Source organism: Corapipo altera, unplaced genomic scaffold (genome assembly GCF_003945725.1).
Source record: "Corapipo altera isolate COAL_440 unplaced genomic scaffold, ASM394572v1 23b, whole genome shotgun sequence".
Lineage (NCBI taxonomy): Eukaryota > Metazoa > Chordata > Aves > Passeriformes > Pipridae > Corapipo > Corapipo altera.
In genome coordinates, this window is record NW_020884885.1 from 9933016 (window position 1) to 9948864 (window position 15849).

General features: G+C 37.5%; 1 protein-coding gene across 1 annotated transcript in view; it reads right to left on the reverse strand.

Moving 5' to 3' along the window:
* Positions 1–7112, reverse strand: part of MYBPC3 (myosin binding protein C, cardiac) — a 61889-nt gene extending 54777 nt beyond the window's left edge. The window contains exon 1 of the mRNA XM_027642490.1: positions 6963–7112. Coding sequence (XP_027498291.1) covers positions 6963–6987 — 25 coding nt within the window. The 5' untranslated portion in view covers positions 6988–7112. The remainder of the gene's footprint in view (positions 1–6962) is intronic.
* Positions 7113–15849: the final 8737 nt, after the last annotated feature.

Consider the following 15849-nt stretch of genomic DNA (forward strand, 5'->3'; position numbering starts at 1 on the left):
CATGTTCAAACAGATGCTTTAGTTCATAAAATGGTATATTACTGATAATACCATCTGTTCATTGCACAAAATCTCTATTCCTCTAGCATATCCTCAGACTGCATAAATTAGTTGATCTTAGCAGAGTTACATCTACAGAATTTGCATCTAATGTCTTTTGGTCTTTAGTCATAATACAGTTCATGTTTCTTACATTGTTTTGCAAAGGATTAAAAGCTACTTAAACATCAGTTAAAGTATCAATTACAAACACTTTCACAAAGTAGTATATTTTAAATTTTGCTTTTCTATGCAATATAAAAAACCTAAATTACATTTTTCTATTTTTTTTTTTCCTTCCCCCCCGCCTCATTTTATATATTTGATGGGAAAAAAAAAGTAGTTTGCACTGAGCCTATAAAAACCTTGACCGAGGTCCTGTTGTATCCTTTGGCATGCTTTCCTTCCACATTAAGTTATAAGCGTGTAAAATTTCCCCTGGGAGTACAATGTTCCTACATGCTTATATTTGAGGTTTTTTCTAACCTGTGCACTAGTTCTTAAACAAAATAGTACTTTGTAGTATATAGGACTACCTGCTATAGTGTGCTATAGTGTACTGTAGTGTACTATAATGTTCTGCCTGTTATCAGTTTCACACCTTATGATATAGTATTGCACTTCAGTAAATAACACAGCAGGATATACATTGATGCAGCATGTAGTGAATAATTGCAGGAGAGTTACTGCAGACAGCAGCTTTGACATATAGAATTCAAGAGACATATAAAGGTGGCCAGGCCGCTGCACAGTGGAGAGAGAAGTTAGTTCTGAAACCCACCACTGAAACACTGACTATCTGGCTTCTTTCTCTATGATTCTACAGACAAAGAAGCAAAGAGGCATGTTTTTTTTAAGATTCAGAGTCAGTGGGGGGCAGTGTCCAAAGAAGCATCTCACTATCCAGGTATATTCTTTTTCATCTTCCACTGCTCATATTTGCAAAGGAAAACTAGAGATGTAGGGCTGGAGATTTTACAGGAAAATACTTCGTTGCAGAAGAGAGATTGCTGAACAAGTATGTGAAGAGAATACCATAATTTTTCCTTCTGGGGGAAAAAACAGACTGCTTAACAAAATAAAGAGGTCAGTTACTCCCACCCCTTCGTTGGGGCTGCTACTTCAACTAAGTAAATCCAAGTTTGTCAGAAGTTTTCTTTTACTCATGCAGTTGTAACAATCTAATTCAGCTATTTCCTCATTAGGAATGTTCCTAGCCACCACTATTCAAAACTGGTTTGTCCTAAGAACTGCACTTCTACCTGCTTTTACCAGAAACACATTGCCCATTTGGCACTCTCACTTCAGTGTTTGGCTTCTACCCAGATTAGATATATGCCTCTGAGTTCCATATATCTATCCCATACTCTAAACACTCTTCTATGTGACCACCACCATCAGACTGTGAAAAACCCAATGACTGTGACACCTCTTGTGTGATGTTGTGGAATGACTTGCAACTCTTGTGCCTGTCAGGCACTGACAGATCTCAGGCACTGTGACATGTTTATCCAGACTCCAGCTGAACATGCACTTAGGAGCCATAGGGCTGGGACACCTGATGACCAAGTAGCCTGTGTCCTCTGCCACCCGTTTTGTTAGCTCTCTGGTTCCCGATTTAGTCTAACCCAGCCTGCACAAAGGAGAAAAAAAATTACATTAGTACTAATATACTACAGCAATTCTAGAGAGAGAGAGCAGAGATGCACGAGTTAACAGTACTGATGAAGACAGGAATTATTGAAGGAGAGTGATAGATGCTCTGTGTGTGTGCATTTAGTGGGGAAGGAATTGGAATTACTGTGTGGAGTTAAGGCGGGGAGAGAAGAGGAACGTGAAGCTAATAAAAGAAAATGAGGTTAGGGCCACTTTGTTCTAACCTATTTTTCAACACTTCACTTACACCTCAGGCCTTCCTAGTAACTTCTACCTTCCATAATGCAAGCACACTCATAACTTCTGAGTAATGTAAACCAGCAAATTTTTACCCCAGGAGGAAGAGGAAGCAGATTGCATGTGGTCTGCAGTTATCTTGCCAAAACTTTTCAAGGGCTAATGCTGCATCTACCAGAACTTGCATCCTCTAAAAGTCTTGTAACACCTGAAGACACACACATCAGTCATACAACTATGTATGTTATGTGAGTTACAGTTTCACTGGATAGTAATAAAAAGCTCTATTTGAATGCCCATGATCAGATTATTTTCAAATTCTATTAATAGGTCTTTTGATCAAGAGGATGAAAAATTGTAAAATATATTTGCTTTTGGCCAAATTAAACTAGAAATAATTTAAGTTCCAAAACTAATTTTCTTTAATTTACACCTAAATGAAATCATAAAACTAGTATTCTACCTTCATGCTGTTGCCATTTATTAAATCTTCATACTAACAGGTTCATGCTTTCTCTCTTACTTTTTGACCAGTTTTGAAGTAATCTCCTTCTAACACCCACTGTCAAACTAGTTTACTATTCTGCTTCAAATCTTTTTCATACTCTCCTATGCAAAAACCTAGAAATGGCTAAGCTACTAGCCAGGTTTCTGTCTATTGTACTAATAATTATTTCCTTTACACTCTTGTTGAACAATCGATCTATTTACTGGGCTTTTATCTTGGAAGTGTTTTGAGGCAGAGACTGTTTTCTGTTGGTTTTGTACTACATCAAATCATTAGTAAGTACTGTTTTGTTTCTAATTAATTTTAGAAGCTAGAAGAGCAATTATCTCATTATTGTCAGAAAAAGCAGAGATAAGGTGTATATTAAAATAATGTTTAAATAACTGGAATACTTTAATTTCCTAGCCGCATCATCTAAATAATTTGGCTTGTCAAGAATCACAAATATTAGCTGAAAATTTATGCCTAAAATAATGGAATTTCAAAGTATGTGTGAAGACAAAAGTCTTTTTAACTAGACAGAGTGATAGAGGACAGTCATTCTTCTGTGGGTTTTGTTGTTGTAGTTTTTAGTTTGTTTGGGTTTTTTATATCATCCTCGTTTTCAGAATGGTGTCTCTGACTTCATTTCTTCATCAGTCATTATTTGTGATACTTACAGGGAGGAGAGGGAAATAAGAACTTCAGTAGAATGTGTGTTAGATAAGATTTGCAAATTATATTTCTGCCTTTCTAAAATTAAAACTGTTAAAAGTATAAATGCTTGAGGAGAATCTAATGTATCTGGTTGAACGCAGATCCTACAAACTCCAGCAGAAATTTGTGATGAGTGAAATTAGACAAAATGGTTACAGGTTTCTCCCAAAAGCTGAGTTATCTTACTCTACTTTTTGTGTGTTTGGTGGTAAAATATGTATTGGCCAATATATTTAATTAATATTAAGTAATATTAACTTTTGGAATTCTTTAATTTGTTAAGGCTTCATGTTGAAAATTGATCTTTGCTTACACTTGGCATCTAGTTTTCCTTCTACACCATTTGCTCTTCCGTTGAGTTAAAAGGCAAACTGAGCATACACAGACTTCAGTAATGGAGCTTGTAAATTCCTTTCTAAGGAACTATATAAAGATGCTGCTCATTCCTCACTCAGAACCTAAGTGGCTTCTTGCAATTACAAGTTTAATCATTCTGTGATCCAAAAGCTATTGAACGACTCAATCTTATCATTCCTTGCCTACTTCAACAGCTGAGATTGCAAATTCCTGCAACATGAGCAACAGGCGAGGAATAGTTTCACTAATCAGTCACCTCCTCTCTCTATGCATACATCATACTTTCTGCAAAATGGGGATAATAATGTTAAGCTTGGTTTGAATCTTAACTTACAAAAGAGGAAAATAGGTCTATATGAATTTAGGTTTTTTTCTACATTCCTATGGTGCATAGAAGTTCATTATAATGGAGCAGTACTTTGCTGTGCTAGGTGCTTGCAAATGTAAAAGAATGATCTTGTATTCAAAGTAAATTTCTACAGTTTGCTTTTTATTATGCAACACCGATTATTATGAAAACCTCTGTGTACTTACAAGCCAGGGTATTTATAAATACTTGATGAAATTTCCTAATGTGAACTGCAAAATCTAGACTCCTCAGTCTATAAAATATGTGAATAAAAGTTGTCTGATTTTCAAAGAAGGTGAGTAATACAGACTTCTCCTTTTCCAGATATAGTAATACACACATTTCCCATTAAGTCCCATTTATCTACTAAATTTAGTACTTAAAAAGTCAGCTGTTTCCTCTTAATGTCATAAATTATTGTTAGGGAAATGGTTGGGGCTTTTTTTAACCTTTCTGAATTTTCACTACAAAAAAAAGGACAAAATTTTCCAAAAAGTGAGCTTTGGACAAAAATTAACCATGAAATCTTTAAATCAAAGGAGAAGAACATAAAGTTTCAGCAACAGAATCCTGCAAAAAGTGAAGTTTTTCAAATTTGATTGACTGGTCTAACATTAAACTGTTACAGGTCTTCTAAATCCTGTTGCTCTTGGGGATTGTATAGATTTTCTGGAATGCTAGGACAGTTCCTTTGGCATTCTGTAAATAAATAGGGCAGTGCCTTATCCTGAAGTATTTTAGTTGGACAGTTTAAAGTGAAAGAAGGTCTGTTGGAAAATCTATTCCACCATTTTAAGTTTAATGATTTATTCATTGGTGGTTTTTTGGGTTTTTTTTTTTTTTAACGTTAAAAATCTGTCAAAAAACCAGATATAGGCAGAACATCTCTGATCATTCTCTGCCGTGTAGAATTTTCCTTTGCCTATACACCAGTGCCCAAATTTCAGTAATACAGACTAGGGACTTCTTTGGGCTCTTCAGTGTTCTAACTGCACAGTGTGTGAAAGGCAAGGATCATAATTTATCCAAGTATGAAATGCCCAATGGTTATTTGGTCCTCCTGAGATATTGCTCAACATCATCTCATCTTGAAATGGTTTGAATTATATAAACAACATGAAATAGAAAAACAAAGGGATTAGTGTCTCCTGGGAGACTGAGAAGATCCTCTCTAGAAGTTACAGGGCATGTGACTGGTTCTGTCTCGGTCAGAGTGGGTAACAAGAGCTTTTCCTCCCCCTGCTGTGATAATCCCAGTGTTTGGTCTGGTTTGTTCCTAAGAACTGTGTAGGACTAGTGATGTTAGACACCTGTTAGATTTCTATGGAGAAAAACTTTGGAACAGAATTTCTCTTCACCATTCGCCAGCAAAGGTGGGCATCATCACAACACAGACATTGCCCCTCAACCACAGAGAATGAAAATGTTAATTTAAAGGCAGTTAAACAACTAGAAATCAGAAGTCACAGTGCCTAGGTGATCACACAGTCAAATTTTGCCTACTCTGTTATATTTCTTTTTGCCTGCATTCAAAACCATTCAACTCATTTCATTAAATATTAAAAATAATGTGATTTTCAAATCAGAACATGACACGAATGTCTAATTTTTTGGGGTAATTACCTAAACTTTACAGCTTATATTTTCAAGGTTTTGTCTGCAATTTCAAGATCTAGTATATATTTCTTTTTTTGTATATACAAATCTACTTCCATCTGATTCCAGAAATTGCAGCCTTATGAATATGAAGTGGTGTTATAGTTGTAATGAAATTGGTGATACCATTATTGCTTCAGGATTATCATATAGAGGGAACATAGAAAATCTTGTTGGAGTTAATCATGTTTTAGTGCTTTGTAGTCTGTAATGGACGAGATGGGCTATCTCTGGCAGTGGCTGATAACAGTTTGGTCAAATGAAGCTTTTTCTTAAGTTCTTCTTTTGTTGTGGTGACCAGAGGGGATTTTCTCACTGACCAACCTAAGAGGAGACTGATGCCTCCTCAGGCCTTTGCAAAGCACAAAGACCTTTATTAGTCAGTCTCTACAGCTGATATTGACTAACTCTGGAAACTGCACATTATTAAAAACATTTCCACCTTTTACTGTACATTCAGGTAGTGGTGACTCTGGGTATGCACTGGCATCAGTGAAATGAAAGCTCTAAACTGAAGAATCCCAGATTTGTACAGTTTTCTCCAGCTCTCTGTGTTGAATATGTGCACACTTTACAATCAATCATAACTTCAGCTTTTGACAACTTTTTTTCCCAAACATACTTGTGGACACAAAGTGTTCCTTAGGTATCCTCCTCTGCAGGTGTCCTGAAGCTAAAATCTCCCTACCTTTGCTTCCCAGTCTCTCTTTGTTATTCTCAAAAAACCAGACTCATTGCACCTTGCACCCCATCTTAGGCCTCCCCTGTGTGGGCAGCATCTGAGTGATTCCTTATTTGTAGATTTTAAATTACAACATTCATAAATCTGAAATATTTTCTTGATATTTTTCTCTGTGGCTCTATGACCTTGGCTTTCTGAGAAGGGCTAGTTGTCTTCTGGCTCAAGGGGAAAGGATGGAGTAGGGTGAGGGAAAAGCAATTGCATATATTCTTCACAGTACAATGTTGTCTTTTTTCCTAGAGCTCTATTGTCACTGGCTGGAAGAAAGAGAAAGAATAAGCTCTCAACCAGGTCCTGTTTGCTTTCATTTTCACAGAGATTTCACTAACAATAAACCCCAAAATAAAAGCAGGAGAGGCTTATACTCTTTAACTGTCCAAGAGAGAGACTACAAGCTTTTTTTTTTTTTCTGGAGTCCTAAAGGTTACTAGGAAAGGAAATGAGAAATTAAAAGAAACTGAGTATTAAATAAATTTCACCTCTAATTTTTCCTCATCCAAAGTCTCTTGAGAAAATTTTGTGGCTGAGAGTTGACAAACCAGTCTGATTTCTCTGCAAGATCACTCAATATCTCTTATATTTATAATTGTAAAAAATGCAATTTTTTTTTCCTTTCTATTTGTTTTTCCACTGTGGCATCTCATTTCTCTAGAATGCATAATCTACTCACACTTTTTCTGTCAAGCTATTCTTAGGTTTTGTCTGTTAGTTATGATCCTTACCTGTTTTCTTTAGAGGCTCTGGCATCTTCACTTTGTTTCTGATGAAGCTCCCAGTTGTATCTAGAAAGTAGGGTCCGAGTTAAACAGGAATGTGACTGCAGGGCTTTTGAAACTCCCTAAAGAAACAGTTGATGGAAGCCCCCATCCTGCTCCTCCCCTTGATCCCCTACTGTTGTCAACTACAGCACCTTATCAAACAGCAGAACACACTTGACAGGCTACATCAGCTGGGATAAATATAGCCAAGTTCCAGGAGCCAGAGAGCTCAAACCACCCAAGACTGGCTACCACTGATCTGTTGGTATAAACCAGAGCACAATATGATGTTGCACATGCGTACGGTACACTTTCTAGCTTCAGGCATGTATTGCATTAGGAATTCCTACACTGCTGTGTTTATAGCACATTCAGGAAACTAGATCTGATAGTTAAATCTTCTGTATGCTAGTTCTTACTTTAAGTGTGTATCTTCTTGCATTCTTGCTACCTATTTAAATCTTTGTTATTGTTATAATTATGTCAGAACTGAACAGACCCTCAGAGAGTGTTTTTCTTGTCTCTTTTTCTCCTCTTCTACCAGAGACCATATTTGTAGAACTAAATGTGAACCTGTAGGAAAGAATTTTCTTTTGCAGAGACACTTATGCATTACTGACATTTGCAGTCACAAGTAGAAAGCATGACACTACTTAAATAGTTTCAGTCCTCCCTTCCCATCCACCCACTAGATCCACAGCATACATTTCTTGATACCTAGAGAGTTTTTTATTTCTTCTTTTAAGTATAATTTTAAAAATAGCTCCAGGGTTCTCTTTCACACCTCTAGAAGTTTTAATTTTTGCTTAATTATATAGAAAAGGTCTGGGAGAAAACCTCACTAGAAAATTATTCTAGTATGGCCATTTCATGCTCCAGTCATTGCTTTTTATTTATTCATACACTTAGTGTATGCCAAAATAGTAACTGTGGACACTCATTCTTTTATTGAGTTGATGGTATATCCATTTTGAGTTTTAAGCTTTACCAGAGAAATTCTGTAGGCCAAATATTTAGCGTATTTTAGCCAGAACAAGTATTGAAAAAAATAATTTCTAAAAAAGGTTGTGGTATTCATTTTTTCCAGTTTTACTATCCTGTAAAAACCTCAATCTGAAGGATTTCTTCTTTTGACAGGGAGCTCAGAATGGACCAGTGTGCATGCAGCTCATCAGTCACCGTGCTTTATGTCTGTCATTCACATCTGACTCTCTGGGTAGGCTGATAGGACAAATGTGAACATGCGAGAGTGCCTGCTGACACCTCTCCTGATTCTGGGCCAAATAGTTCCTCCCCTTCACTTAGAGGAATTCTTTATGGATGAATGAGGAAGATGAGCAGGATGTCACCTATGTATATTTTCCGTTGCCTCTGTTTCTAGTGGAGTACAAGTTATCATGTTATGTTTTTGACCTACTATACTGTGCCTGAGGCATTTTACCGGGAGTCAGAAAATTTCAGCTATTTATTTTGTCTTGAAGCCGTTTAAAGAGCTTGGGTCTCACAGTGTGAAAAAATCTGTCACTTGACTAGCGAAGATCGCTATTCCTTTCTTAATTGTTTCTCTGTATTATAGATATGCCATTAACTCCCTCTTCTCTTCAGACTTGATCCCCAACACACTACTGTGCTGGAACTGCACACAGATCTCTTCTAGGAAGAAAGCTGTCTGCATGCGGCCTTAGAAAACAGAGGCCACGGGAGGCAGAGCTATCACGGAGAAATAAATAAATACCTGTTTAGATTATTCAGAGGTGGACTGTGATCAGAACCACAATTTTTCTCAGCTTAGTTGTCCTTGACATAGTGTTTACAAAGCAATAATGTTTACAAAGAAATATTGTTTTGAAACAAATAATATTTAAAAAGAAAATTAATGACTAGAAGTCACTTACGCAGTATTTAAAACATGAGCCTCTTGTAATTGTGATTAGTAACTCTGGCCACCCCATGGCGTGGGGCTGGCCCAGTTCTAGTTCCATTTCCATCTGAGGAACCATTTCCGATGGCTTAAGCGGATGGGGAGGGAACTTGCCAGGGGTTTCTTCAGGTCCTGAGCCTGGCGAGGAGAGGTGCTCTCCCCTCCTCCCACCCACGTGGCTCCATGGCAGGCACAGAGACAGCACACCGGCGTGCAGAGGAGGCAAGAGAGAGTTTATTGTTGGGGGGGTTACATTTATAGGGTTAGGAAGATTCACAGAGTAACCAATTAGAAGTCTCAAGGGGCTTACAGGAACACCCAATGACAGGAAGGGGTTAACAAGGTCCAATGAGAACACCTTAGGACATCTTCCCAGGACATTCCTGCATGGGATACAATAGTCCTTCACAGGGGGTGTCAGGAAGAAGAAAGCATGAGTTAGCAAAGAGACTACAGAAAGCCATTTTGAAAAATGTTTAAACCACAGTTTTCTCATATACTGCAGATTTCCTGCCACAAGTAACCCTCCTCAGGGATCATTTTGCCTAGAAAATTTAGTTGCACTACTTCATCCTTTCTCCCTCCCCTATTAGCAAACAATTATTTTACTGAAAGCTTATATGGTACTTTCTGAGATTCTTGATTTGACAAAGTACACAGTATGCCAAGAAGTTACGTTAGATTTGTATTCAAAACAATGTTCAGTTCTGAAGTTTTTTTGTAGTTAGCACCATAGGCCTTTATTACTGTTAATTAAAACGGTGTAAGTGGAAATAAACCCATTTTTAAGTGTTTAAAAGTATATTTATATACAAACTCTTTAAAATACAGACTTACAGTATTTATCATACACGCCAAGCCTGTGTTTGTTCTCTGCGAGTGTCCAACAGGAGGTGCTTCAAAGCACAAACTGGGAATCTTGGAATAATTAAACATGGAGTAATGCGCATCTCACAGAGAACTCATTCTTAATGCCAATAGATATTGGCTCAAGTACATCTTAAATATTTCTTCAAATTTCTTGGAATGCTCAATGTTATTGATTCACCTAAATACTCATTTCTCTCTATAATGACATTAACTCTTTGGAGTCAATAGTTAATTCCAATAGTGATGATTCCACTGTCGAAATGCAGATATTAAAAATAGGAATTCTACTGTTGATTCTGAATATTTCATCTTCTAATTTTAATATTCTCTTGTTCTGGAAGAAGTGCTGAGGTCTGAATCTCCAGATGAACCTTCATACCTAATGTTATATTTAGCCAAAATTCTGTATAATCCTTAGTAAAATATGTAATACTACACCTGTGTAAAAATGTATGCTTGCTAGTAAGATATGTGGGTATTCGCTTATTAATGAAGATTTGTATCTGTTCATTAATGAGATATGAATATGTCTATCTTTTGGCATTTAGAGACTGGTCAAGGCCATGGAAATAGATGGCTGGCCTTGTTTGACAGTAGATAGTCCAAATTGACTCCCTTGATTTTCCTCTGAGCCCTGGTCAGGCTCTGGGTGAAATCCAAGCAGAGAAGATAGCCAGATATTTTCTTCACTAAATAGTGATGTAAGTTTATTTGTTTACCAGTTTAAAAGCTGGGCCCTTTTCACAGCGAAGACAGAAGCCTCACCTACTAGTGGAAGCACTGCATAGGATTTCCCAGTCACCAGGAATGGTTCTTAGGCCCTTGGTGCTGATCAGGGACTCCCCAGCTGATGTGCAGGTCTGGATGATGATCATGGTAATGTATTAAAGGGGTAACTAGTGATGTATCTTTCTTCATCACTATAGATACTCTTTGTAGTAATTAATAGGTGCATTACTAAGCTTATCCTTCTATAATTCTTTGCTTCTTTCGAAATTCTTTGCTGTTTTGCACTACAGTAAATTTATGCTCTTGTTCTTTTAAGTTGGTGCCTGTGCTCCTTGTGCTGATCCTCATCTCCTGGCAAAACAGAGAACAGAATCTGCCATTCAGCGTCTGAATGCTGGTTTTTTTCTATACTTTTGTTACAGTTCCTCCAATTTTTTTGGACAAAAAATACAGTTGTGTATTTTACAGTCACACATTAGAACACTTTTAAACCTGACATTACATACAGAAGCATTTTCCTTCGTTTTCTTCTTTCTAACTGACAGGTTTTTGTCTTTAAATTTACCAGGCATGTGTCTGACAATAGTATGTCTGAAAGAGGTCACTACCATCACTATGCTGGTGATGGAAGGGTCCTGCTTCCTCCAGGACAAATAGGGAATTCATCCTGCCATCACATGGTTTGCAGAATAATTGTGTTCTTATACTTCTCTGGAAATCTATGGGATAATCAAAATTGTGTTGTTATTCAAAGGAGATACACTCAGTCATTAGATTGGATTTTAAGGATGTGTTTTTTAAGGGTGGTATCCCAGTAACTATCTATGAGCCTTTATTTCCTGGGGCATTTGAAAGAAGTTTATGCTAATCAAAAAAGATCTAATATGCTAGGCTAAATATATATAATAAGATGACGAAGCATTTGCATTTTGTATTAGAAAACACAGCTCAACAATACACTCTGCATTTCTTTATTAGCATAAGGAATGCACTGGGCAGGAGTTCATCCCATTGATTCTTCCTGGGATCATGTAAATAAGTTTATTCTCTTTTGCACTCTCTGTTGCTTATTTATTACAGATACTTAGAAACTATTTTAGGCTTTAAAAGTTATGGACTCTCATAAGTGCTTGGGAACTTTTTCTCAATGCATTTAACATTTCCCAAACATCATATGTGTTTTTATTTAATTAAATAAATATTCTTTATTTAATGTGGTTGTAACATTTTCCTTTTAATTAATGGATTTTTCACCTATGACAACAACACCTGACATCTTATTTTCTTTGTGTCTCTTTTCTCAGAATTTTGTTTTATCTAGGCCATATCTTTCTCACTGTAGATTTGATTCTTTCTGTAAATATTTAGTGGTATAGTTTTCATTTACTGAGCTACTGGGGTACTCGAATAACTTTAAATGTGGATTTAATTCTGACTACTTATGTGCTCAAAATCAAGCTTATTGAATTCAAGCACTGTGGTGAGTCAGTCCCTTAGTTGGTTATTCTCCATAGATACCTTCCAAGATTCAGAATCAGGTTTAATCTGGGGAAGGTATGAATTATTTCTTCCCCACAATGAAACAGAGCCATGAGAATGATTTACTCTGATGCAGGGAAATGATCCTATTTAGTAATAATTTTGCAGCTTTTGTGATTTTAAATGTTATTTAAAGTAACATTTTAAATATATCTCCATGTTCAAGGTAGGACAAAAAGAATGTTTTCTCTGCTATTACACTTCAGGTTACCAGGTGGCAGCATTGTTGTAATAGTAAACTTTTTCTGGCATTTTCTATATTTATTTATTTATGTCACAATTTTAAATAACTGAACTGCTATGCAAATGAAATACATAATTGCAATGGCTACACTATCCCAAAATAGATGTGTAGTAGATTTTGATAACTTTTTACGAATGCACTGCAACACAAGATAATTTTTTAGAAAGCGTGTTAAGTTCCATCCTCTATTCAAATGAAACTGATGTCCATGAACAGTGAAGCAACATGTAATAAATGTCTCTGGGCCTGTGCTAAAATAATGAGGGAGAGGGAAAAGGATGTCCTTGCTTGTCAGAATTATCTTACAAGTCTGAAATTATTCTTCTGCGCTTCAAACAGTGGCTTTCATCATGTAATTCAAGGTCAAGTTAAAAAATGACAGTAATAGGTGGCCTGCAGTGACAGGCTGTGTGATTTTGGATAGTTGCAACATGGCTTATGCGAAGAAACCCAAGGATTATCTATAACCAAAGTTAACAACATCTCCTTCTAATAAGACTGTCCAACTTCCTATTAAAAGGTTATGTATTTAGGTCGTTGCAACTTTGTTCAAATGTAGCTATCCAGGAACAAAATCTATATATTGCTTTTCTACTTTGGGCTGGTAGTTTCTGTCATGCCATTTAATGTCTTGTTTCTATCTCTGTTCATTTGTCTCTCTGCCTCTTTGTTTGGTTTTGTTTTGTGAAAATACCATCTCCTCCATGATTCAACAGTTTCTGAGGACAAGGCAGCATAATTAACTCTCAGTTCTAGCAACAGCAGATTTACTGGTGTTAATGGTGGGACACCTGAGGTGGCTCACTGCAGAGCACAGGCCCAGCAGGACTCATTCACTCGACTGCTCGTAGAATCATAAAATAATAGAATATCCTGAGTTGGAAGAGATCATCACGAGCATCATTAAGTTCAACTCCTGGCCCTGCACAGGAAAATTCCAGGAGTCATGCTATGTGCCTAAGAATGTTGTTCAAACCTTTCTTGAACTCTGGCAGGCTTAGTGCTGTGACCACTTCCCTGGGGAACTGTGTTCCAGCGACCAACCAACCTCTGGGTGAAGAAACTGTTCCTGATATCCAGCCTAAAGCTCACTTAAGACTGTTTCTTTTGAGCTTTTGAATCACAGAACTCTGGTGTGTACAGTGCAAAGGCATTTGGCCTTAGTGACAACTTGAGTTCACAAAGACTTACGAGATTTGAGTGCTGGTTCTGCTTATATGAACTTTCCTCTACACAACCATTTTGTATCCCTACCCTTTGCACTCCGTATTTGAGTTCTTTCTGGACATTTGACAGCAACTTTCTTTCATTTCAGGGATGTGCTTTTAACTGGCTTCATGATAACCATATTCTAGACTATAGAAAAAACCTGCAGTCTGCATATGCTCAGTGAGAACTTTCTAGATTTTATCATCTGAAGAAGTTTTGATTCTGTCAATCTGGTCCAGTGCATGGATCAGCAGACCTTTGTATGCATTTATCTCTTGGTTACTGTGGGACTTGGACTGAATCCACACACTTGAACTAAGAGCAAATGGCATATATGCCCTGTGTTCCAAACATCATCTCCCTCAGGTACACCAAAAAGGAAGGGACAGCTTGTGGGGGGCAAATAATTGGACCTTCAGAGAGAGAAGGAATCACACCGGGTTGAGTGGGACAAGGAAATGAATATATGTGATTGAAGGGCATGGATCGGCAGGAGAAAAATTGAGGCTAGACGTTACGGAAAGGGTTTGAAATAGATCCTCAAAGGACAAGAATAGTAGATGGAGAGCTGGGATAGAAACAGCGGGGAGGGAAGGGACTTAGGACTCAGTAGGTGATAAGACTGAAACTGTAAGAGGATGTGAGATGGGAAAGCTATAAATGGCTGAACAAATGCATTGGAACTGAGAACCATCCGCATAAAGAGAAGCTGAGCGGAGGCACAAGTGAGAAAAGTGGGCCTGACAGGAAGAAATAAGACTGGCTGGGCAAAAGTTCAAAATGGACATTGAGGATAAAGGGTCTGGGATCTAGTAAATATGGAGGCATCTGGCAGCTGAGTGTAGATATAGAGAAAAGCTGAACAAAATGCTAAGAATGGATAGCTTGGACTGGCTGATGAAGGGAAAGTACAGTGTTGGTGAGTCGGAAAAAAGTGGAAGAGGGAATGTCTAAAGAAGACATCTAGAATTATGTTTCTGAAGGCAGACACTCAAAACTCAGAAAATTAGTTAAATCTAAAAAACCCCGAACTGATTTGTATACACAAATGCTCAGCTCAGCACCCAAACATTCTTAACTTTGCATAAGGCAGAGGAATCAAACCATTCTGCACAAAGGCACTAGTCGTCAAAGGGCTTCTCATATCAAGAGCAGTGCTGCTTACTGCTGGGAAGTTAAAACAGAAGCTCAGAGGGAGCCCTTAAAGCACAGAAACTGCATTCCTTCCTACCACAAAGCCGCTTCCCCAATCCTTTGCATAACCTTGGTCTCCCCAGCAGCTCCTCCCACCCTTCTTTCTCCTCCACCACCTCCTGCTAAACCTTATCTGCTCTACCACATCCTCATTCACCTCCTGTCCATAGACTGACTGCTCTGCTCATTCTCACGTACTGCTTTGGCTCCCCAATAGTAAAAAGTAACACTGTGGGGAACTAAAGCCATGAAGAAGGAGGATGTGGCTGTATGAGTGGAGAGAATGGAAAGAAACACAGAATGTAGAGAAAGTTGCCCTGAGAAACCTGATCTAATTGGGCTGCTTTGGGTAGGGGGTTGGATGATGTGACCTCCAAAGGTCCCTTCCAACCTAGGTTGCTCTGTGATCCTGCATCTGATGAGAGGCGTTGGGCTAAGGCAGACACAGATGAGTTATGAGTCAGAAAATGAGAAAGAATATCAGCAGCCTAGTGATGTTTTCATGTTCTTTGGAAGAAGTTCACGTTCCCCAGCTCTTGGAATAGGACTCTGATAATTTCAGTTATATACAGACCTCCTTAATACCATAGGCTCAACTAAGCCAACTGAATTGCAACGTGTAAATTTGTTAAAGAGGAAAGGTGAAGCTTGGTGAAATTTTAGTTACTGTTACAGTTGCTTTAAAGAGCAAAGCTCTTTGTCTACTTGCCTGTAGTATATCAGTAAGTTCATTACAGTAGCTTTTTTATTACAAGTGTACATTTTCAGTGTTTTAGGTATGTGGGTATGCAAACTTATGTAAATCTGATTTGAGTATTGCTTAGAACAAGGAAATGTGGTGAGATAGCAAGTTCCACAAAAAATAAATTTGAAATAAATGCAAATTTTGGAATTGGTACCCACAGTCTGTGCCATCATAGTCTTTTCAGCAATCCATAAATTTTAAATACACAAGAGTGGGATTTCCATTGAGAAAATACTCTTCTGGACATTCTCAAAGAAAAATGCTTATTTTATTGTCATCAGTAATAAAGTCCCTGTTATGAATTTACAATGTGCAGTTAGAGTACAAGCAAAATTTAGAGAAATGGTATAAACAGACTGAATTGAACTGTCATATGTACTAGTTATGAAGTTGGCACTAT